The sequence below is a fragment of the Crinia signifera genome, chromosome 5 (assembly GCF_055691185.1).
Source record: "Crinia signifera chromosome 5, ASM5569118v1, whole genome shotgun sequence".
Lineage (NCBI taxonomy): Eukaryota > Metazoa > Chordata > Amphibia > Anura > Myobatrachidae > Crinia > Crinia signifera.
In genome coordinates this window covers 219,172,435-219,197,786 of record NC_139221.1, presented here as the reverse complement: position 1 = coordinate 219,197,786, position 25,352 = coordinate 219,172,435, and the positions used below count along the sequence as shown (strand labels likewise).

General features: G+C 42.1%; 1 protein-coding gene across 1 annotated transcript in view; it reads right to left on the bottom strand.

Annotated features, from left to right (window-relative positions):
• The window catches only part of CNTNAP2 (contactin associated protein 2), a 1,678,538-nt gene that overhangs the window by 541,498 nt on the left and 1,111,688 nt on the right, over window positions 1-25,352 (bottom strand). The window contains exons 12-13 of the mRNA XM_083188543.1: window positions 17,196-17,315; window positions 3,041-3,241 (exon numbers count right to left, since the gene is read on the bottom strand). Coding sequence (XP_083044669.1) covers window positions 3,041-3,241; window positions 17,196-17,315 — 321 coding nt within the window. The remainder of the gene's footprint in view (window positions 1-3,040; window positions 3,242-17,195; window positions 17,316-25,352) is intronic.

Below are 25,352 nucleotides of genomic sequence, written 5' to 3'. Positions count from 1 at the left end.
AGGTCGGAGGATGCGTACCGCCGACCCTCGTGTACCGCTGTGCTCGCCACGCTTCCAGTTGCCATTGATAGTGGGGGTGGTGTTAACAAGGGGGGTGCATTTAACATATTAATCACCCATCAGGGTGAATGTACAATTACAAATCGCATTGCATCGCATGCCATTGTAATGGCATGTGATGCAACGCGATATTAAGATTGTACAGTGCGGCTCTTAGGACCAGAAAATTGGGTCCCATCGCATCCCATCGCATACCTTAATTAGTGGTATGCGATGGCATAGGATGGGCGCCGTGCTAGGAAACAAGTACCAAAAAACCTTGCTTATAACACACAAGAATTATCAGAAATGCCCTAGCGGATGCTGACTGGTTCTGTTCCAAATTCATAACAAATAACCATTACACCTAAACACTATGGGCCAGATTCTCTAAGCTTCAAAAGTGATAAAATGGAGAGTAATAAAAAGCCAGCCAATCAGCTCCTGTCTGACATTTTTCAAACACAGTCTGTGACATGGCAGGTAGGAGCTGATTGGATGGATGTTTATCACTCTCCATTTTATCACTTTTGAAGCTTAGAGAATCTAGCCCTATTTACTGTAAATACAATATAACGTATATAACTATAAGTAATGACACAAGACATGAAATTGGTCAGGTTTATTATTTCGATAAAATAGTATGGTGGCAGAAGAACCACCACCTAATCAGTGAAGACACTTGACTTTCAAGTTTACTCTGGACAACATCTACATGGGCCAACTGCATCAACAACAATGATAACATCACAGATCTGAGAGGTCTGCAATTCCCATACCAATAACACACACACAAATCCCACTCCGACAGGTAGAGCTGTTAATCACAGTAGAGTGAAATCAGCCTCCCCATTGTTATGAAGGAGAGTGCACCTCACCACGCTGCTGGACTGCTGCTCTTTCCCGCAAACCACTCACAAAGCCAAAAAGAAAAAACATACCAAAATGTTAAAACGTGGAATTTGCACACAACCTTGGGGTTCATAGGTATCTAGATGCTTGTTATGCAGGCCAGCTGAGCAGACCATTCTTGATGTGACACCTTGTAAAAGGTTAGATATTATTGCAGTGTATATCCTTGATGAATATAATAGGTTGAGTATCCCTTATTCAAAATGCTCCGGACCGGAAGCATTTTGGAAAACAGATTATTTCGGATTTTGGAATATTTTTATATTGGAATGAAGTATCCTGCATTTATGTTGTATAAGCACATCAAATACATGAAATGCACACACATATTTTATTTGTGCATGAAACAAGGCTTTAAAACATGAAACAAAGGGGGTCATTCGCACGGTGAAGCGATGTTTTGTTTCTACAAATGCGCATAATCAGTTTTGCCAGTGGCGTAGCTAAGTTTTGGGTGCCCCCCCCCGCCATTAGGGGGGGGGCGCCCCCCCGCCGCCGCCCCCCCGCCGCCGCCCCGCCAAGCACCCCCCCTCCCCGCGCCGCCCATGCAAACCCCCCCCCCAATCCCCTGCAGCCTTACCTATCGCGCTGGTCCCGGCGGCTCCGTTCTTCTGCTGAGGACCACCACAAAATGGCCGCCCCCATACAGCAGACAGTTTCAGAGAACTGTGTGCTATATGGGGGTGGTCATTTTGTGGTGGTCCTCAGCAGAAGAATGGAGCCGCCGGGACCAACGAGATAGGTAAATCTGCGGGGGATTGGGGGGGGTGGGTGTAACTATAGCACCGCAGCCCCAGGCGCCCCCACATGCACAGCGCACCCCGCGGTAGCGGGGGCTGCGGTGCTATAGTTACGCCGCTGAGTTTTGCGCATGTGCAGGCTCTCTTGGTGAACTGACTCAGTGACTTGCACAGTGGTCTTCCGCTCACATGGAGCATCCTCATGAAAACGCTGGTCGTTCCCATGGGAATGGAGCAGGAGGAGGTGTGTCGGGGCGGACAGCTGACATCAGCCACCCACCCTGTCTTCAACAGAATTGCCGAAAATATAAGTCAGTCTGCACTGACTTATATCTGCGGGGCCTGAAGAAATCATTTGATGGTCGGAGACCATCGAATGATTTCTCCGCCAGCGGGACATGTGAGGGGATTTGTCTTTGTGACACATCCCCTCGCATGGTTGCATGCGGATATGACAGCGGGGGGGGGGGGGTGATGGTGGGCATCAGGGAGTGCACTCTGGGACTCGGTAAGCTGCGAGCTTACTGAGTCAACCAGGGTCAGGAGGGGGGGACGATGGGGGGGGGGGGGGGGCAGTAGGGAGTGCCCTCTGGAACTCGGTAAGCTGCGAGCTTACCGAGTCAACCAGGGTCAGGGCCAAAGTTTGGGTACATTCTCAGATACTGAGGGGGAAAGGAAATAGGGTGAGAGATTCAGAAAGTGAGAGATTTGGTAAGAGATCTCCAGTTTTTTTAAGTGACAATCATATACACTGCAAAACCAGTTTTGGAGATTTCTTACCAAATCTCTCACTTTCTGAATCTCCTATTAAATTTCACCCTGAATTTGAATGCCAAGCAATCATTTTATTGTACATATTTATTGCCAGAAACTATGGTATCGCCAGCCCCCCGTCAGCGGCAGGCTCTATATAAACATAGTATATAATGGTCGCTAACTATATTTACAGCATTAAAATCAACGCATTACACCACGTCCAGAAGAAAATGGAAATAACTGAAAGCTCTCAGAGGAATTCAGAGCTATGTAGTTTATACTATTGAAATAGGGCTGTGTTATCAAGTCCGCAATGTACAGCACAGCCAGCCATGCCTATTTCATAGCTTAAGAAAAAAAATAATCATTTGCTTTTCATCATTTCAATTGCAGTCAAATGTCATAGCAAAAAAAGTTCACATAGACATTTTTGTATGAGAAAACACAGTATGTACTGTATGTTTTAGCAATTCTATTCTTAGAATGCCATCAACGCCAATTCATTCATATGAAGCCTAGAGAGAATGCTTTCAGCAATCTAATCATTATACAGAGTGCTAATTATGTAGAGGTGACATATCACCCTGTCCTACCTGGTGTGTTCAGCAGTCTTGACATCCTGCAGGAGTATGAAACATACTGCTCACATTTCTCAGCACTGGTAGTGATGGTAGAGATTTGATCCATGCTTGCACTGTAATTCAGCTGTAGAACAACTCGCTTATCCTTGCTGGGTCCAGCTAACAGAGTCTGAGGTAGAAGATCATGATATAAGGTTGTCCATACTTTATCCTCTGAAAAACAAGAGAAATGTAATCACTGAAGCAGCATCATAATGAGATTATGAGGTGAAAGCAAACAAATTATGATGAATATAGACTCAGGGAACTGAAAGTAATGTCAGCTAATTAATATACATATATTAATGTAGAGAAGTATGTTCCTATAGCCATCAAGTACAATGGGGCAGATGCATTAAGCCTTAACAAGAGATAAATACAAGGGTGATAAAGAGAGATTAACGTCCAGCCAATCGGCTCCTTACTGACTTTTTTTCAAACACAGCCTGTAACATGGCAGTTAGGATGTGATTGGCTGGATGTTTTGCTCTCTTTATCACCCTTGCATTTATCTCTTGTTAAGGCTTAATACATCTGGCCCAATGTTCTGTTTGCAGGCAGATTTTTAGATTTCGTCAGACATTTTCTCTTTACTAGCTATTAAAGAGTACGGGCAAGTGTGTCAAGTAATAATGTATGAGGGTTTAAATTCCGCCAGCCTTTGTATTGTAAATATGCAAAAAAGTTCTTCACATGTGCAGAATGAGACTGCACACATATGTGTATATACAGATTAGTAGATCACACTTACGGCAGTTGAACATGGAGAGGGAGTGGTGGCCGAAAATAAGCTGACTACAGTAATGGTGCCTTCATGTAATAGCAAACAAATACATATACTGTACATGCATGGCATCTATATGATTTGTAGGCAAACAAAAGCAGGTGAACAGTAAGTGCATGCTTATAATGATAGTTGCCAACATTACCCTTCTACTCTGGTTGGCTGATAATGAACTTATATTTGTAGACTTTAGGTGCTTTCTTTGTTGCTCTTTCCTATATTATGTTCACGTGTGATGTTTTAGCAAGTTGAATAGTTGACCACTGCAGAATGAACAGCCCAGCCAATCTGGTGTAGCAATAGAGGCACTGTGGGGGCTATTGCTAGACCCCTGCCAGGACCTGCAGATACTGTACTTGGCTGTGGTCCCATTGTATCTGCCACCATTGAATATGTCCCACCCAAAATGGCTACGCCATATAGGAGACAATTATTGAGGATGCTAGACTAGGAGTTGACTATTTTGGGAGTAACATTTTGATGGGAGCAGGAGCAACAGGCCCACAGCTATGGTGGCAGCCAGAGGGCAGGATCCCCTAACAACGAGCAGAACCCTGTGACAGTTTTCAGGACATGTGGTGTGATGGAAGCTCCTGACAATGAACATTTTCTAGCAGGGGGCGCTGGAAGTGTAGTTACACCATTGGATCTGATCTGCATTCTCAGACACAGCAGTGGATCGCAGAAACATGTAGTAGGTGTCTGTTTACCCAAGGCAACTCCTGCCAATTTTGTGTGATTTAGCATGTCACAGCTGATACTGTATAGCGTGAAAACCATAGCCAGCACCTTAATCATAAATACCTAGTAACCAATCAAAACAGATGGTTTAAAACACGGGTCTAAATGCACCGGTAAAAGTACTGTACAGTTGAGGAAAACAAGGCTGATATTCTACTAATTCAGATCTTAATGCCTCTGCCCTTCATAGATCGTACCATCCGGTTTTCCAGATCTTTTGAGTAAATTAATTTGTCTATTTTTAATTTAAATGTAGCTGTTTTTTCCATGCTTCTTTTTTCAATTTTACTTACATTTTACACCCGTACTCGGCCTCTTCCCTATTCCTATCTATTTTTCTTTCGCTGTCTTTCTCCCCTTTACCTTTTCCTTCTTTCTATGTTGATCAATCTATATAACTTCATTTTTTCCTTCTTTTGACTACTTGATTAGGTACCCCACATTTTACTTAGGTCCTAAGCACCCCTGATTATAATGTGAGTACTTGGCACCTTGGCTGGTCTGGGTTCCCGGCCTTCAAATTGAACCATTTTCTTATTTTATAGCTGGACTCTCTTTATCTGCTACAGATTATATGTATTAGGCGGGTATATTTCTTTGCCATATCTTTTATATTGATATATTATTATTGTTTATACTTATCTGACCTTGAATACTGTATGTCGATATGTATGCTCGTGTTTTTGTTTTCTATGTACAGTATATTTTTTTTAAAATGAACAAAATGCTAAAAAAAAACTGTCTCACACATAACACAACAGCAATACATTGCATTTCCAACCACTACTACAATGTAAATGTGTTTCAAATCCAGTGCTACACGTGAAGTTGTACCGTACCAATGAAACTCAACTTGGCTCAAGAAATTAATCTGATGGAAAGTTCTAGAAAGAAAACATCCTGCTTCCCTGAGGTAAAAGGTGTAATGTATACAAGGATTACAACCTCCTGTAGAGGAATAGCCTTTATGGGCGCAGAGCACATACTTATTCCTAGACCCCTATTTTGGCAACCAGCAGCAAAATAATGACCTAATGTAAGAAGTGACAGCTGTTTGTGTGCTGTGCAATACTGTATCTAACTTTAATGCAGTTTATTCCCTGTAGTCTGGCCAGTTATTTGCATGATTATTGTGATGGCATTTGGTTCCATACAGGATAAAGCAACATGCCACACTCCCTGCCATTACTTGTCAGAACTTGTAAATATGAAAATTAACAGACCCTGTTTTAACGTTTTCCGTAAATGTGTTAGCATAGTCTCTGGGAAGTAATATTTAGGCTTATTATGTTCACTGAATGAGGTACTGGATTAGCAATGCAGATACAAAACAGTTCCAAATAAAACTGCAGTTACTGTATGTGGGAAACCGGATCCCCTTGTGAGTTAGCAAATGTCATTCTCTGCATGGCGGCCCCCAAGTTCATCGTGAAGAGATCTGAAATGTGACTGACTGTGGAGCAATCCACCTGGTCTCGCAACGTGAGGTTAACAATTGATATTTTCTCTTCCACAGCATATCATAAAAGCTATGTAAATTATAATGTAAATTATATAAACAGTGCATCCTATATAGGAAATAAACAACTTACATTATAATTAGAGATTGTTTGTTTACTTTGTTATTTCTATGACTTGAGTAATAGCACAATAATATATTGTCTAATGATCTTCATATATACTGCTGGTGGCAAGTGCGGCCATGTCTACTGTACTGGCCAGGACCTCTAGAACTCAGGTGTCACTAATACTGCTTTCACATTACAGAAACGGGTATTGACCATGTATTCTTAAAGGCCTTTAAAACAGGTCTGAACTTTAAGACCTTTCACATTGCAGGTGAAAACCGTTTTAAAAAGCATTTAAAACCATTCACACATTCAACCCGTTTAACCCCCAAGGGACACGTTTCAAGCCATAGAAATAGAGCCATTCACACTGCCTAAAAAACGGCTTTAAAACGTGTAGGACTCTGCTTTTTAAACGTGTTGAAATACCAGTTAACTGTAACCGGTAAATCAACTCTGGCACTTTCACACTGCAGCCTTAAATGTTTTAAAATGGAAAAAAAAACGGCAATATACCGTTTTAAAAGTGCAGTGTGAAAGGGGTATAAGATATCATCTTTCGACCTTAATATATATACATAGTCCTACATTTTAATAGTCTGATGTCTTTGAAAGACCACAAACATGGAAAATATTCATCAGAGAATAAGGAGGAAAGGTGAAAGTATCCTTTGTAATTGTTTTCTGCAATTGCACATTTGCTCTTTTTTCAAGTCTTTCATTTTTTACCTTTTTTTTTTTTTTTTACAAAAGAACAATATGGGGTTGGCGGATCAATCAGTGAAAAGAATACAGGAGTGGAGTAGTGGAGAAGTTGTGCATTGCAACCAATCAGCTTTGAGTTAGCATCAAGTAAACTCTATAAGTTATAGGTAGAAGCTGATAAATTACTAAAGGCAACTTCTCCATTAGTACACATGTTTTCTCTGCTTGATAAATGAATTCCTCGGATTTAGAACCAAGAATCTACCACATCATTGCATCTAACTACTTAACTGGTTACTCCCCTTCTCGTAAAGTTCAATTATTTCACCAATTAAACAGCATCACCCTATCTCTATTAGGGTGGTATGTACTAAACCCTAGAATTTGATAAAATCCATAAAATGCCCTTTTCTAGGGTTTTAATCACATTTTCCATATGTACCAAACCTATACTTATTACTGTACCTCCTGATCTTATTGACCTATAACAACATATTTTTTTAATTGGAGTTAGTGACATTGGGGGGTAGTCAATGCCCTGCCGCTATTCCCGATGGGGCAAATAGTGGTGGGGCCCTATTCAATGCTGTCTTTCCTGACAACATTGAACAGGAATCTTGGCAGAATGAACCCGACTGTAGAAGCAGTCAGGCCCGTTCTGCCCAGAACGGCCATTGATTGTCGAGCTCCCAGTCACAGCTCGTCGCCATGCCTCCTTTTCGGCGTTTATCAGGATCTCGCTTGCCGATTCTTAGTTGAGAACGGGACAGGGTCACGGCTGTGAGGCCAGCCCAACAGTCGTGACCTCGGATTGAATATCCTCCTAAATATTTAAAATATGCAATTTCAACCGTTTTGTCTCTAAAGTAGGTACTTGTTTCCCAGCACGGCACCAACGCATAGCATACCATAAGGCATACGATGGTATGCGATGCGATGTTACACGATGGCAGCTGATGTTATACAATTTTAAATTGTATACCATCGCATTGTATGCCATTGTATGCCATATACAATGGTATACGATTTAAAATTGTATAAGCACCCTAATGGGTGTTTTCAATGTTAAATGTGCTCCCTATAAGATAATTAATTTTATAAGCACCGTAATGGGTGCTTACAATGTTAAAAGCACCCCCACACCACCCCCACTATCAACGCCAACCCGAAGCGTGGCAAGTGCAGCGAGCCCGCGAGGGGCGGCGGTACGTGTCCTCTGACCTTTTCATACCCCCACTATCCACGTCGGCGTGGAGTTGATTTTATATAGTGTGGTGATCGCAGCATAAAACATAAATTGATGGTAAGCTGTAGGGTTCTAACAATCTCTCCTTTCTGATGTGTAGAGTACTTTAGGGTACTTGTTTCCTAGCACGGCGCCCACGATATTAAGTTGTATGACATCTTATCGCATCCCATGCCATATGCCCACATGCGACGCCATTTTAAATTGTATAAGCCCCTATATGATTTTTAATTGTATAAGCACCCTAATGGGTGCTTACAATGTTAAATGCACCCCCACGCCACCCCCACTATCAATGCCAACCCGAAGCGCGGCGAGCGCAGCGAGCCCGCGAGGGGCGGCCGTACGCATCCTCCGACCTTTTCATACCCCCACTATCCACGTCAGCATGGAGTTGATTTTATATAGTGTGGCGAGCGCAGCGAGCCACCGAGCCCAAAGCGTGGCGAGCGCAGTGAGCCCCGCAAGGGGACGCATATTACTTTACATGTATTCCGCGTCCACTCGCCACGCTTCGGGCTCGGTGGCTCGCTGCGCTCACCACACTATATAAAATCAACTCCACGCTGATGTGGATAGTGGGGGTATGAAAAGGTCGGAGGACGCGTACGTCCGCCCCTCGCGGGCTCGCTGCGCTCGCCACGCTTTAAGTTGGCATTGATAGTGGGGGTGGCGTGGGGGTGCATTTAACATTGTAAGCACCCATTAGGGTGCTTATACAATTAAAAATTGTATAGGGGCTTATACAATTTAAAATCGCATGCGGGCGCCTTATACAACTTAATATCGTGGGCGCCGTGCTAGGAAACAAGTACCCTAAAGTACTCTACACATCAGAAAGAAGAGATTGTTAGAACCCTACAGCTTACCATCAATTTATGCTTTATTCAATTTACAGTTCTTAATATACAAGTCACGGAAAAATTCCTTTAGTAACATGGTCAGAATTTATATTCCTAAACTCTGACAATCACTGGTCTAGTTATTTATTTACACAATAAAATTACCACTCTAATGGAAAGTTCTACATGTACTTAATCAGAGGTAATGCATTTATGTTTATGGTATTTGAAGATTATTTCCTATTACTGTTTATGAGTGTTCTTAGCCGTAGTCCTGTTTTTGCTGAAAACAGAGCTACTCTTGTGGATTATGCTTGTTCCAGCTAATTGGGTCTGAATAGATAGCCCCGACCAAGCCTTTTGCACATGATGAGCAATAGCGGGTAATAGGATATCGCTTCAGTCTGAAATGAGATATTGCTTAATTTTAACTCATCAAAAAAGTTGACCACATACAATATAGCTCCAGCCTCCATCAGACCAGTATACTGTATAAAGCAAATTTTAATCTGATGACAATCTAGTATACTGTATAATATAGTACCATGCCTAAATTCATAAAGATGGTGTTCCAGAAAATGCTGTTGTTATATTTATTCATTTATTTATTACAAGTTATGTATATAGCACGCACAATTCCCAGTGCATTAAAGAAAATATCTGTCCATACTCATTGGTCCCTGCCCAGTGGAGCGTTCGATGTACATACCCTTCCACTAGTGTGCTCGCACACACATGCTAGAGTTATTTTTGTTGGGAGTAACCTACCAGTATATTTTTGGATTGTGGGAGGAAACTGCAGTATTTGGAGGAAACCTACACAAGCACGGGGAGAATATACAAACTGCACCACACAGGTAGGACCGTGGTGGCAATCGAACCCATGACCTCAGTGCTGTGAGACAGTAATACTAATCATTACACCATCCATGCAATTAAAAAAAACCTATTCAAACTTTTTTATAATATTAAAATGCAATGAAAGAAAATTAGATTAAAGAAAAATTATATTTTTTTATAAATATATATATGATGCGCAATGTCAATCTACAGTATAAATAAAATAAAAGAACAGTTACTGTGTAAATGCAGAAAATGTATAAGATACATATATATTAGCGTTACTATACCCATATTGGACATTTTACTGAATTGTAAGTTTTCCACGGACACCCATACAAGTGTCATGGCCTGTGCTTTTATGGGCGATTAGTTCCTTTTCATATCACAGTTCATAGCACTTTGCTTTGCAATAATATTGTAGGTCTATTGGGGACTGCTAAGAATCAAAAGCAGTAAAGTGATTTGGTTTAAATGTATCCAGTTTTATTACTGGATTGCAAAATATGGCCAAAAAAAAGACAGGGTCATAAAGGCATAGAACATACAGTATGTGCTGGAACATGTTGTTATTTTCCTCTAGTTATTGGTGGAGAAACAAACTAACAATATTTGTCACAACTTATCTCCATTTTATTCTTATACATTTCAACTTTAAAAATCTATTATGCTGAAAGATTTACTCATTTCCCTTGAAAATAGTTTTTTTGTTGGGTAGGGGCTTCTATATAGAGGTAGCCTAAATTACCAATGTTCCCTCTAATTTTACGAAGGCTGTGTGCGGCAAAAGATTTTGGCTGTGCAACTTTGGAAGGAAATTTAAATTTTTGTGCGTCACTTATATATAACTGGAAAATGACGTTCAGCATTTGTGTTAACTTTACTTCAAAATGATATTAAACATTTAAACATTCAAAACACAGCACACAATGTAATTAATGGGTGAAACACACATTAAGGGCGAGATTTACTAAAGGGAAAATGCCGTAAAACCCCCGTTTTACGGCATTTTCCTATGTATCAATCCCCGTCCGCCCCGTTTTCGCAAGGCTGGGTATCGCCCCCCCCCCCCTCCCGTCCTCCCAAATCTCCTCCTCCCCCTGGTGTGACAGCCGGGAGGACATCCGGCTTCAGGGGGGAGGAGGAGACGCAGGGGGACGCTGCCAGCCGCGGGGAGGTGACGGAGACCCCCGCAGCCCACATCACAGGTATCGCGGGGGTCTCCATCACCGCAACCCGATGCTCGCCGCATATGTTAGTACATATGCGGCAGCATCGCGGCGGCTGCAGTGCGAAGGGCGGCGATGTATGTTAATACATCCCGCCCTAATTGAGTCCACAACTGCAAAAAGGGACCACTGCTGGTTTGTGCACTCTGTTGTAATATCTGTGCGCACGCTCGTCGAGTTGTGTGTGCGCGCACAGCTTAGAGGGAACATTGCACATGACGTCAGCCCCCGCCCCCAATTCTGCGAAACTTTTTTCATCTGAAAAGTAAGTATGGACTTACTTATCAGAGTGAAGGCTGAAGAAATCATTCGATGGTCAGAGATCATCGAATAATTTCTTCTCCTTTCAGCCGCATGCAAGGGCATGTGTTTGAGTACACATCACCTCACATGCTAGCGATGGGATTCGGGTGCCGGGGGGCATTATTAGTCCTTATAAGATATGAGAGTTTAATTAGCTTCAGGACAATTAAACAGCCATGTAGCAAGTATGTTGCATTGTCCATTTGGATTCCCGCCTATTTATCCCTTTCCGTTATATTTTTGGGGGGGATTGTCACTGTATATGACTATTTTTGTTTTATTGCTTGTCATTACTATACTTGTTTTCTTGTGCTTTGTTCTAACATGCTTTTATTACTCAAAAAGGGGTGCAGCTTGGTGGAGAAGCATTGCTCTTCATCAGTTGGTTGTAGGGCACTTCTTTGAAGTGAGGTGAGCTTATCACAACCCTTGTGGGGGGAAATGGTCACCTTCGAAGTGGTAGTACATAGTCATGCCGTTTACAGACATAGGGTCGGATGTATCAAGCTTCCAAAAGTCATAAAATGAAGAGTGATAAACAACCAGACAATCAGCTCTTGCCATGCCATGTTACAGACTGGGTTTGAAAAATGACAGGTAGGAGCTGATTGGCTGGTTGTATATCACCCTCCACTTTATCACTAACTGAAGTTTGATACATCTGGCCAATTACAGGCTAGTAATTTAACTATTTCCTCTATATCTACTATTTACTACCAGGTTTAGACCCATACCCAGTATTAGGGACCCCCAGTGACAGAGAGGCCTTGACGTACGGCCTGGGGGCTTAGCCCTATATCTGCAGATATATGCAACCAAGATCTCTGTATTATCTGATTAATATGTAGTTATTTTCTCATTCAGTGTGCAATTGGGATACAAACTGTTTTTTTTCCTAACCAGATTTACCCCTCCATTTTGGCACCTGAATGACACACCTCTGATTGAGCAGCTTACCAACAAAAGTGTTGTGCAGGTTTAGACACTGTCATATGAGCTTAAAAAAAGATATGCAGATAGTTAGCAGAGGTTATCCAGTCTACCAGGAAGGGATCAATTAGGCCCAATCTGAGGCTGCATCCCTTCTTCATTATGATTCAATAACAGGATGCAGCAAATATGTGTTAGATGTATTCAAACTGCCAAATGGTATAAACTAAGCTTTAAGGTGCCCATACACGGTACAATTATTGTATACAATTTGGACTAGATCGCATCACATCGTAATGCATTGCATAGGTTTTGCAATGCGATGAGATGAGATCAAGTACAAAAAGTGGTACTTGTTTCCTATCTGGGCGCCCAGGTTTTCTACGTACGGCACCGTAATGAAATCGGATCGCATCGCATCGTACACACACACGATATTGAACGATGCGATGCGATGCGATGCGATCCGATTCGATTTCCCATAGGAAACAATGTGAAATGGCTCAATTTAGCCAAATTCTCATAGGAACAATAGTAAATGGGCCAAAAACACCCCTGAACATTGAAATGTCCCCCCAAAAGTAGTTTACGCCACCCCGCCATCAACGTGAACCCGAAGCGTGGCGAGCGCAGCGAGCCCGCGAGGGGCGGCGGTACGCGTCCTCCGACCTTTTCATGCCCTACTATCCACGTCGGCGTGGAGTGAGAATAGAATAGTGTGGCGAGCGCAGCGAGCCACCGAGCCCGAAGCGTGGCGAGCGCAGCGAGCCCCGCGAGGGGACGCGGATACCTTCACAGTTATACGCGTCCCCTCGCGGGCGACGCGGACACCTGGGAAGCCCGCGAAGGGACGCGTTTACCTGTGAAGGTATCTGCGTCCCCTCGCGGGGCTCGCTGCGCTCGCCACGCTTCGGGCTCGGTGGCTCGCTGCGCTCGCCACACTATTCTATTCTCACTCCACGCCGACGTGGATAGTAGGGCATGAAAAGGTCGGAGGACGCGTACCGCCGACCCTCGCGGGCTCGCTGCGCTCGCCACGCTTCGGGTTCACGTTGATGGCGGGGTGGCGTCAACTACTTTTGGGGGGACATTTCAATGTTCAGGGGTGTTTTTGGCCCATTTACTATTGTTCCTATGATAATTTGGCTAAATTGAGCCATTTAACATTGTTTCCTATGGGAAATCGAATCGGATCGCATCGCATCGCATCGCATCGTTCAATATCGTGTATGTGTACGATGCGATGCGATCCGATTTCTCTACGGAGAATAGCATGGTGCGCAATTAACTTAGTGGGCGCCCAGATAGGAAACAAGTACCCAAAAAGTATGTGCAGCACATACTTTTTGAGCTTTGCGATGAGATGTGTGACGGGAGTGTGCATCTCATCACACCCAGGAATTGTACCGTGTATGGGCACCTTTAGTAAAGCTAGATAACTGGTAAAAATTGACACTAGAATGTCTGTGTGTGTGTGTATGTATATGTGGTAGGGATTATAGATCGTAAGCTCCAATGGGGCAGGGACTGATGTGAATGTTCAAATATTCCCTGTAAAGCGCTGCGGAATATGTATGCGCTATATAAGAAACTGTTAATAAATAAATAAAATAACTGTTCCCCCATTTAAAATGAAAACCATGCTACTGATTTAAGGGCTCCCTTTAGGAAACTAACAACAGAAGAAAAGTTAAATTCTCTTGGCTGACTCAGTAATAATGGTACAAACTTGTTTAAAACTGCTGCTTCGGATGTTATTAAATTCTGTTTCTGCAAATACAGTAGAACGTACAGTATCTGGTGCCATTCTACTGTATGATCCTGGTCAAGCTGATTAGTGTCTACAGTAGAAGAGGTAGATACCCTGCTGTGGTGGTTCCTTCACTTATACAAAACACTGGTTTAGTCTCAATGCACCCTACATGCGGGAACAGTTACACTATTCCCATTGGGAATCTTTGTTCGTAGGTGATCATTGTTCCTTTCGCAAAGAAAAAGCTGACTGTGCTTCTTTTGAATACAAGACTGAAGCTAAAGTATTTCTTTTAGTAACTTTCTGTTTCAAAACTTAATTCATGACGACCTTTACTTGTTCTAAAAAACGTTATCTTTCACAACTTCAGATCAAATATATCAGGGGAAAAAAATCCTAAATTATTCCCAGTTAGAGTCCTTGAAGTACTTTTTATATGCATGGCTAATGGCTTCATTTTCTTCTTCTAAATCTGCTCAGAACGTCTTACTGGCACACGATGACCTACGTGGTGCCAGGAATTTACCAAGCTAAAATGCTTTGTATTAAAGTTATGTGTTTAGGGATATTGCTCCAGATGCTTTACAGCAATGCTTATAGAAACATGGCATGCACAATAAACTGATGCAAACACATCAGTATGTACAGTATGTATATATATATATATATATATATATATATATATATATATATATATATATATATATATAAAGATATATATATATATATATATCTGCCTGTCACCACTGCAACAGCGAAAACCCGAACCGGAGTGTCAGCTGCGCTCAGGTTACTTTGTTAACACTCCTGCACATGCGAAGAAGCACTGTAGTGGGGCCATAATATAATAGCCACGTGGGAGCTACTGCGCACAATTGCCCGCACCAGCACCCTGCAGCTCTGAGTCCAGAATCCAGCTAGCTGCACAGCCCGTCCAGCCCAGACCCTGTCTCGGAGGAGTTATATCACGTTTATATGCTTCTTGAGACGTGCCGTGAAACTAGGTCCTATCCCAGCATGAGCCGGCCAGGCAGGACGGAAAAACGTAAGTGACGTTGAGCTGACAGGCCCGAACTACCGGGTACCGTGTCGGCTGCGGATGGCCAGTCCATGGCATGCCTTCGGGAAGGGAGGACCTCTGATTACACTATTTAGAACAGGCATGACAATAGTCCTGACAAAGTCCATTGGACGAAACGTGTTGAGGACTTGTCCATCCTGACGGTGAACCGGCTTGTCTGTGTCCTGTGTTGCGGAGAAAACATCGCTGCATTGCTGTGGCTACGTGAACGCTGAAACCGGGACTCCTGTGTGTATGCACATTTGGATGCTGGTGAAATTTATATGCATCTTTTAAAACCCCTGTGTACAGTATGTGAGCTTTTATACCTTAGTAAATTGTTTATTACTTATCGCTTACAAGTGCGCCTTCTCCATTCTTTTTTGCATGTACTACAATTTGGAGGTCGGAAAGAGCCTTCTGTGGGAGTAAAGGCAGCACTACACCTGGGCAATTTATATATGCGACAGACTTCACTCTGATATACAATGGTCTGAGCACACATCAGAGTATACTTTGTATAATTGATATATATATATATATATATATATATATATATATATGTATTATTATTATTATTATTATTATTATATTGCTTGTTTAACTTTTCCACTTCACAAAGAAATGAGCAATCATGCAATTATACAGTGACAATTAAATAAATGTAAAAGTATAAACAATGAAAAGCCGTATGTGTTCAGTGTGAGTCCATTGACCCTGCTGGATGCCGGCCAAACTCAGTGTTTTTTTAAGGGAGCAGTCATTTACAAGGCAAACCAGTGGCAAACGCAGAATTTTCAGAAGGGGGTTTCCAGAGGGGTGGAGCAAAGCACAGAGATGGACACTTAGGTGACCCAGTATATGCCGGGTCAGTTAAAGTATTATAGATAGACCAAATGTATATAAATAATAATAATAAAATATATATATATATCTATATATATATATAGATATATATATATATATATATATACATACATACATGCATACATACATACATACATTCATACAGGGGCGTCAACAGCAGTGTATGACCCCTGGGCATAGCAATGTATTGGGGCCCCTACCGATCCTCCAGCGGTAGGGGTGGGGAAGATTTGATGTCCTGCGGGTGGTAGGGGGTATTATATCAACCGCTCTGCATGTAGGGCCTGGATCAGTAATTTCCACTAATTACCCCTTTACTGCACAGATAGTGGGAGATGGAGTGGGAGAAGGGGCATTGGGCTGAATTAAGGGGCTCTGATATATAACTTCCAGGGTGGTAGAGGATGTGTAATATGCAGAGGAGGGGTGTATAGTGGAGTGGGCTCATTATTCATAATTTTCTGGTGGGAGGACAGCTTGCTTGACTGCAGATATCTCCAGTTCCCAGAAATAGATTTCTTAGATTGGAATGGAAAAACTAGAGAATCCCACCTACCAAATGGTATTGGGGACTAGGGCATCAGAGTTCAGGAGGCAGAGCAATCTGCCAACGAGAATATAAAACACATACCAGGTGTGTGGAGCTGGAGCAGTAACCAGCTGCTGGAAGACTAATATCTCTGGTTCTGGGAACAGTAGAGACAAGCTAGTGTCCCTCAAAGGGGAAGAGTCCCAGCTTTTGGAATATACCCTCAGAAAAATTCTAAGTGAGACAGAACCTGAAATATCTAACTGGGAATAACAATTAACAGGCTTGGATGGGGACCACTGCTTTGAAGTCCGATATCTCCGGTTCCCAAGGGCCGATTTTTACAATTCTTATACCCCTGGAAAGAGTGGACCCTCAGCTTTCAGATAAGGGCCCTTAGACTCCTGGGGGGGTTTCTGGGTACTCAGAAACCCCCCCTGCGTGCGCTACTGAAACCCATGCCTTATAATGATTGCCCTTTTAAGAAAACCTCAGAGTTTGGTTGGTATCCCGCACGGTCCCTGGATTCGCACTGCATTAAATTCAGCCCAAATTTTTTTTAAACCAGCATTGAAAAGTGTAGGATATAGATAAGAATGTCTAATAATAATAATAATAATAATAATAATAATAATTGCCTTTTATATAGTTGTACACATTGCTTAACTCATGGGAGGCCAGTACTCATGATGATGCAGTAAACTTATGAGTACACAACCAGTGTCTGTTACCTGTCATGTTGCAGTAAACTTTCATTGGCCCTTGTGGACCACTGCCATCGGGATCAATCCAATACCAGCCTGATGTATTCCCCAGATGTCGATAGACTTCACAGGACAGTTCATACATTGCTGAAACAAAACCAATGAGTCCTGTTAAATGCTTCATATTAAAAATGCCATATAATTTTAGTATTCAAACAAATAAATGTAATATACTGTATATCATTAACCAATATGGAAGAATAAAGTAGAATGAAACCTACAGTGTTACTTCAAATAAGATCTGCATTCAATTAATGTTGAGACCTTTTTTGTTTAGACTACTTTTGGTACTTATATGTTAGTTGGGCGCCCACTAAGCTATTTGCTTAGTTTTACGCGGCCCCTCACCACGCTTAAGGCTCGGTGGCTCGCTGCGCTTGCCACACTATATAAAATCAACTCCATGCCGACATGGATAGTGGGGGTATGAGCTTACTAACTATAGTGGGCGCCCAACTAACATATAAGTACCCTACTTTTTATTACCTAAAGCCTTGTTATAAATCAGCAAATACATATGCTGTACTTGTGTAGTTTTGCAGCAGCACTTCCCTGCGGATCGCATCATATGCAAATCGCATGCAAATCGTATGCATGCTATTTGCATACAATTTGCATACAATTCGATTTAGCACACCCCACTATCCACGTCACCCCTAAGCGTGGCGAGCGCAGCGGTACTTGTCCTCGCGACTTGTTCATACCCCCAATATCCACGTTAGCGTGGAGTTGATTTTATAAAGTGTGGTGAGCGGAGCAAGCCACCGAGCCCGAAGCGTGTCGAGTGCAGCGATCCCCGTGAGGGGACATGGAAAACGATCACAAAGCGTGGCGAGCGCAGCGAGCCCCGCGAGGGGACACGGATTACTGGACTTGTATTCCGCGTTGGCTCGCCATACTTCGGGCTTGTTTTACGCGTCCGGTCACCACGCTTCAGGCTTTGTGGCTCGCTGCGCTTGCCACACTTTATAAAATCAACTCCACGCCAACGTGGACAGTGGGGGTATGAACAGGTTGGGAGGACCCGTACCGCTGCGCTCGCCATGCTTAGGGGTGACGTGGATAGTGGGGGTGTGCTAAATAGCATGGTGTATGCAAAGCGTATGCAAATATCGGGTGCAATTTGCATACAAATTGCATGTGATCCGCTGGGAAGTGCTGCTGTGAAACTACACAAGTACCCGCAACTATAGTAATAGCTTATGCTCACTGAGGAGAAGATTTAATATTAAGTTTAGTAGGTTTTTACTCTGCAAAGAAAAATTTATAAATGAGAAAAATCATATGTTGCTAGTCTATTTCATTAGGGAATAGACTGCTGATGCTCATTTATGTTCAGTGTAAAGGATATCTTATGGTTTAGCTGAGGCTTCGGATGCCAAAGCTTCTGAGCCTACAAACTCTAATTTTGTAAGGACGTCCTCACTTGGAAGCAAATCATTGTCTCTCTGCATAAAAAGAAAGAAATAACCCCCATAGAAATTATGTCACTGCATTGATAATTTTTTTAATTCTGTATGTTTGTATGTTTGTTTGTTTGTATGTTTTTCTTTTCACTGGCGTAACTAGGGCTCCGCAGCCCAAGCAGTGGCAGGGGGGAACAAGCTCCATAGGGGGGCATGGTCCCGGCGATGTAACCTGCGGGAGCCGGAGAATGGATACATGGGGAGGCGAGGTGGTACCTGGTCAGCATAAAGCTCCCAGGGGCTATAGGTGCAGTAGTGGAGTGGGCAGTCTGCAGTGTCCGAGTAGTGCTGTGTGAGCGTACACTGCAGACAGTGGCAGTAGAATATGAAAATTCAAAAGATAGGCCGGCCGCTAATTGGCTGAGAGTGCTCTCTCTCAGCCTATCAGCAGCCTATCAGTGGCCTATTTTGCACAGATGTAGCCAAAGCCCTGAGGATGGGGTGTCTCAGGGCTTGGGCTACAGCCCAGATGAAACAAGTTGGCTGTGGCTTTTGAGACTGATACATACTTCCAATCTGAAGCTGCATTTCCATCTTGCTGAGGCTGGGACCCCATGATTTGACATCTATATATACATTTTTGTTTACTACTACAGGGGCAAACGCAGGATTTTCAGAAGGGGGTTTCCAGGGGGGGGGGGGGGGGGGAGCAAAGCACGGAGATGACCCAGTATATGCCGGGTCAGTTACAGTATTATAGGGCGTCAACAGCAGTGTAGACCCCTGGGCATAGCAATGTATTGGGGCCCCTACCGATCCTCCAGCGGGTCAAGCTTTGATGTCCCGCAGCTGGTAGGGGGTATTATATCAACCGCTCAGCATGTAAGGCCTGGATCAGTAATTTCCACTAATTACCCCTTTACTGCACAGATGGTGGGATATGAGGTGGGAGAAGGGGGCATTGGTCTGAATGAAGGGGCCCTGATACATAACTTCCAGGGTGGTAGAGGATGTTTAATACGCAGAGGAGGGGTGTATAGTGGAGTGGGCTTATTATTCATAATTTTCTGGTGGGAGGACAGCTTGCTTGACTGCAGATATCTCCAGTGCCCGGAAATAGATTTCTTAGATTATAATGGAATTTAGTACTAGAGAATCCCACCTACCAAATGGCATTGGGGACTAGGGGATCAGAGTTTAGGAGGCAGAGGAATCTGCCAATGAGAATATAAAACTACATACCAGGTGTGTGGAGCTGGAGCAGTAACCAGCTGCTGGAAGGCTGATATCTCTGGTTCTGGGAACAGTAGAGACAAGCTACTAATGTCCAACAAAGGGGGAGAGTCCCAGCTTTTGGAATATACCCTCAGAAAACTCTAAATAAGAATATCTGACTGGGAAGAGCGATTAACAGGCTTGAATGGGGACCACTGCTTTGAAGTGAGATATCTTCGGTTCCCAAGGGCCGATTTTTTTAATTCTTGTACCCATGGAAAGAGGGGACCCTCAGCTTTCAGCCTAGGGCCCTTAGACTCCTGGGGGTTTCTGGGTACTCAGAAACCCCCCCTGCGTTCGCTATTGTACTATGTACTGTATGTGAGTTTTTTTACTTAGTAAAGATATGTTTTATACTGTACTTTACTTATGTTGCGCTTCTCTACTCTTTTTTTGCAAGTAAAACCCGTTGTTAGAATCCTTGTTGGGAATCCTTACAGCTGCACACTATATAAGGAGGACAGACTGAACATTGAAATTAACCCATTGCACACTTTGCACAGCAGCAGCTCTAAGTTACCTCCCTGTTGGTAGAGGAAAAGGGTAAGAAAGTATATAGAAGATAGAGCGCACTTATAAGCATACTTCCACCACTCAAGTGAGTGTCATTTCTCAGTAGAATATTATATACAATTAGCAGCAGTTCATTATGCAGTCAGTTCTTGATGGATATGGAATAGAAACCCGACGCGTTTCGTCATAATTACTTCATCAGGGGTGTAAACTCAAAGACAATCATATATAGAAGTTTTGAAGTTCGTGGCAGTAAAATAGGTCCTTAAGGCTGGACTCTTTGAAGTTTAGCTAGACCGTCCAAAAAGTGAACTTGATATGGTAAAAATAATATGATCACAGAAACAGATTTGAGGGAGCATCTGAATATATAATCCCAGATACACAGGGTATCAATCAGGGTGTGTGGCTTCTGCTTGTGTATCCCTCCAGTGTCTGAATTATTCAGACATATTACACTAGAAGGCCCTGTTCTCATCCCCTTTTTTACATGTAACAAAATGAAGCTAATGATGAGAGGTTTTCAAACAAGTTAAAGGTGAAACAGGAGCTCCTGGATTAATGACAAATAATTACTACTGTAGTATATGCTTATTTGACTTTGCAATTATATTTATCCACTTGCATTGTACCGATCCTGTTTAGATGACATTAGTGCTCAGAGACTTTTCATTTTGATGGACCGTCATTGGGCTCTTGGGAGATAAAGAAGGTACGCCTAGAAAATACTTCAGCACCTCATCCAAATTTTGAAGCTGAGTATGATGTTTAAATAAAACACCTTTATCATGCCTATGAATGGGGTGTGATTTTAATATTAGATCCCATAAAAAATAATTACAATATTTTTTAACAGTTATCTATGACTTTATACAAAATAGAGAGTGGACAATTAGTGTTTGACTTAGAAAACAATTCTAAACTTCATTAAACAACTAAACAACTTTAGCTTGTGTATCCTTAATTGCTTGGCTACTAAAACATTCATTTCAATTACTTGTGTACTGTATCTAATTACTGTACAAACTGATGAACTAAAAACAACATTTATTTCCCAAGAGCTCTCTTTGTGGGTCTTGAGAAAAGCACAAAATAAATGTGAATACAGTTTCTGACACTTGGAAATGTTTGTTTCCAAGGTCCTAAATGACAAGAACAATAAAATAATTGTAAGATTGCTATTTATTCCTGTTTACCATAATTAGTTGTCATTTTTAAAACCACATTACCTACAGTATATCATTTGTCTACTAATGTATCAAAAGAGGCGTCATTTTACATCCATGCTGTAATGGGATAGATGACCATTTCTAAGCAATCTATTCTCAAAGGTTTGATTAAAATTAAGTGGATTTTTCAAATTTAGCAAACAGTAATGGATTCAATTTGTTGCTCAGAGATGCAATATTCAACATGTTCTATTAAGAGTTTAAATGTCCATCTTTGACACCTGTTGATTTGGGATTTTGTTTTTATTGAAACCGTAAATCTGTCACATCTCCAACTGAAATAATGAGAATTTAATAACAGATTGTTCCTATTGATTAGATTTTCATAATGATGCTAAAACCAACTTGGCCCTAGGATATTCTATTAATTGACACTTTGGGCCAAATGTAATAGGGTGAGAGTTTCAGAAAGTGAGAGATTTTAAGAGAGTTTTCCCTTTTTTTGTTAAAGCGGCAATCACTTACACTGCAAAACCAGGTGGATTCTGCGATTTAATTGATTGCTGCTTTAAAAAATTGGTAAAACTCTCCCAAAATCTGTCACCCTATTACATTTGGCCCTTTTTATTCCAAATAGGGATACACAAATAAGCTCAACAATTAGCATTTGTAGGGTTAGGCATATTTAAATTGAGTTTTATTTTAGCAATGAAAACACAATTAAGTAAACTAAAACCACAGGTTGTTATAACTATGGGCCATATGTACTACGCTTAAAAGGTGATAACATGCAGAGTGATAAATTACCAGCCAATCAGCCCCTAACTGCCATGCCAAAGGCTATGCTTGAAAAATGACAGCGTGGGGCTGATTGGTTGGTGGTTTATCACACTCCATTTTATAACTCTTCAAGGCTTAATACATCTCACGCTAAGGGCCAGATGCACTAAGCTTCAAAAGTAATTAAAATGGGGTGCAAATATACTTCTAAAACTCCTTACTAATTGAAGGCTAAGAAACAAACTAACAAATACCTTAGAAAACACCAAGAAAACACCAGATATTGGACCAGATGCACTAAGCTTCAAAAGTGATAAAATGGAGAGTGATAAACAACCAACCAATCAGCTCCTACCTGACATTTTTCTAACACAGTCTGTGACATGGCAGGTAGGATCTGATTGGCTGGCTGTTTATCACTCTCCATTATATCACTTTTGAAGCTTAGTGCATCTGGTCCAATATCTGGTGTTTTCTTGGTGTTTTCCAAGGCATATGCTAGTTTGTTTCTTAGCATGCAATTAGTAAGACGTTTTAGAAGTATATTTCTACCGCAAGAGTCAAGTTGATTCAGATATTCACAAAAACATTTCTGGATAAAGGTTTGGGTTTAAGCTTTCTGACACTTAATAAACAGGAAATCACAGTTTAAGAATGTTTAACTAAATCTATCTTAACTATTTTCCATTCCCAGCACTTAACCATTTGAGTGCCAAGTGAATTTGTCAAAATAGGTGTGAAAATTGCCAAGCAACCATTTTTATTCATCATATGACCTGTAATGTTTACCTTATATAGGAAATATATATTTTTTACACATTTTTTATTTTAATTTGTATAATAAATGTGAGCGATGTTGGCATTTTTAGCATATTTTGAACATTGCTCACAGAGATGTTGGCACTCAAAGGGTTAAGCTGGTTAAACATTTGACAATATCACCTATGAATAAATAACTATTTCACTTGAACTGGGCTCCCTGAGCAAATGATATAGAGCATACTGTACATATTAAATTATATTGTTACCGATATCATTTGGTGGACATATCCAGGAGCATGCTGTCGTTGATGATATAATTATATTTGACTGCATGTACAGATGGCACAGGAGGTCATTATCGACCTGTGGTAGTGCACATTGTTAACAATATAGTGCATACACATTAGCGGATATGCAAAAAATCCTTAACGATTTCGTTATTGTGCATATGACTAACACTAATCAGCTAATGTGTACCCAGCTTTCCTGTAGCCTAATAAAGAATACATTGATTGAGAATTAATTCTTCTAACTACATAAGGATGTATGAATGGGCGAATAGAGTTATTGCAGGGGAACACTAGAGTTTTAATTGGTATTAAAGTTCCTTATTGCATCACTCTATACAGCTAATGCGTTACCACTAGCATGTGAAAGCCTACTTAACAAACTTAGGAGGGAATTCAATTAGCCTTGGGTGAAAATAAGGTAGTAGCCTTGGGCTTTAACACATGGAGCTATTCAAACAGAATCTCACCTGGTAAATACTGTTTATGGGCGTTAAACATAGAATCTGGTATGTTACTGGACCTACTGTATGTGTTAAAACTGAATCGCACCCTAAAACAGGTTATTTATCAATAAAAATCCCAGTTACCTGTAGCCTGTTTTTGGGATTAACTGAATAGTCATCAAGTCATCAATTAGCCCACAGAAAATTACAAGTCATCAATTAGCCCACAGAAAATTACCACAGCTAATTGAAATCCCTTATTAGCGGTGGTAATTGTTCTGACACATTAAAAATTCTCAGGATGGCATTAACAGAAATAGTGCATTATTGTTTATAAATAATTGAATTTCCAAAATAAATAAAATTATGGGTACTTGTTTCCTAGCACGGCCACCACGATTTCTATCGTGGTGGTCGTGTCGGAAAAAATTGTGTCGGTCGCGTCGGGTGCATTCCAAAACGCACACGACGCGACCGACGCGATGTACCCGATTTCTCCATAGGCTTCAATGTTAAAATAATTTAACATTGAAGCCTATGGAGAAATCGGGTACATCGTGTCCATAGGCTTCAATGTTAAATTATTTTAACATTGAAGCCTATGGAGAAATCGGGTCCATCGTGTCCATAGGCTTCAATGTTAAATTTTTTTAACATTGAAACTGAGTCCATTTAACATACTAAAAAATGGTAAAAGGGCCAAAATGGGCCATTTCTCATTGGGTATGGCCCCGTCATGTGTGTAAAAAATAATGGCCCCCCATTGTGGCTGCCACCCCCACGATTGACGCGAACCCGAAGCGTGGCGAGCGCAACAAGCCCACGAGGGGCGGCGGTGTGCGTCCTCCGACCTTTTCATTCCCCTACTATCCACGTCAGCGTGGAGTTGAGAATAGATTAGTGTGGCGAGCGCAGCGAGCCACCGAGCCCGAAGCGTGGCGAGCGCAGCGTGCCCCGCGAAGGGACGCTGATACCTTCACAGATCCCTGCGTCCCCTCGCGGGCTTCACAGGTATCAGCGTCCCCTCGCGGGTCTCGCTGCGCTCGCCACGCTTCGGGCTCGGTGGCTCGCTGCGCTCGCCACACTAATCTATTCTCAACTCCACGCCGACGTGGATAGTAGGGGAATGAAAAGGTCGGAGGACGCGCACCGCCGCCCCTCACGGGCTCGCTGCGCTCGCCACGCTTCGGGTTCGCGTCAATCGTGGGGGTGGCGGCCACAATGGGGGGCCATTCTTTTTTACACACATGACGGGGCCATACCCAATGAGAAATGGCCCTTATTCGGCCTTTTACCATTTTTTCCTATGTTAAATGGACTCAGTTTCAATGTTAAAATAATTTAACATTGAAGCCTATGGACAAATCGGGTCCATCGCATAGGCTTCAATGTTAAATATTTTAACATTGAAGCCTATGGAGAAATCGGGGGCATCGCGTTGGGCGCGCATAGGCTTCAATGTTAAAATATTTTAACATTGAAGCCT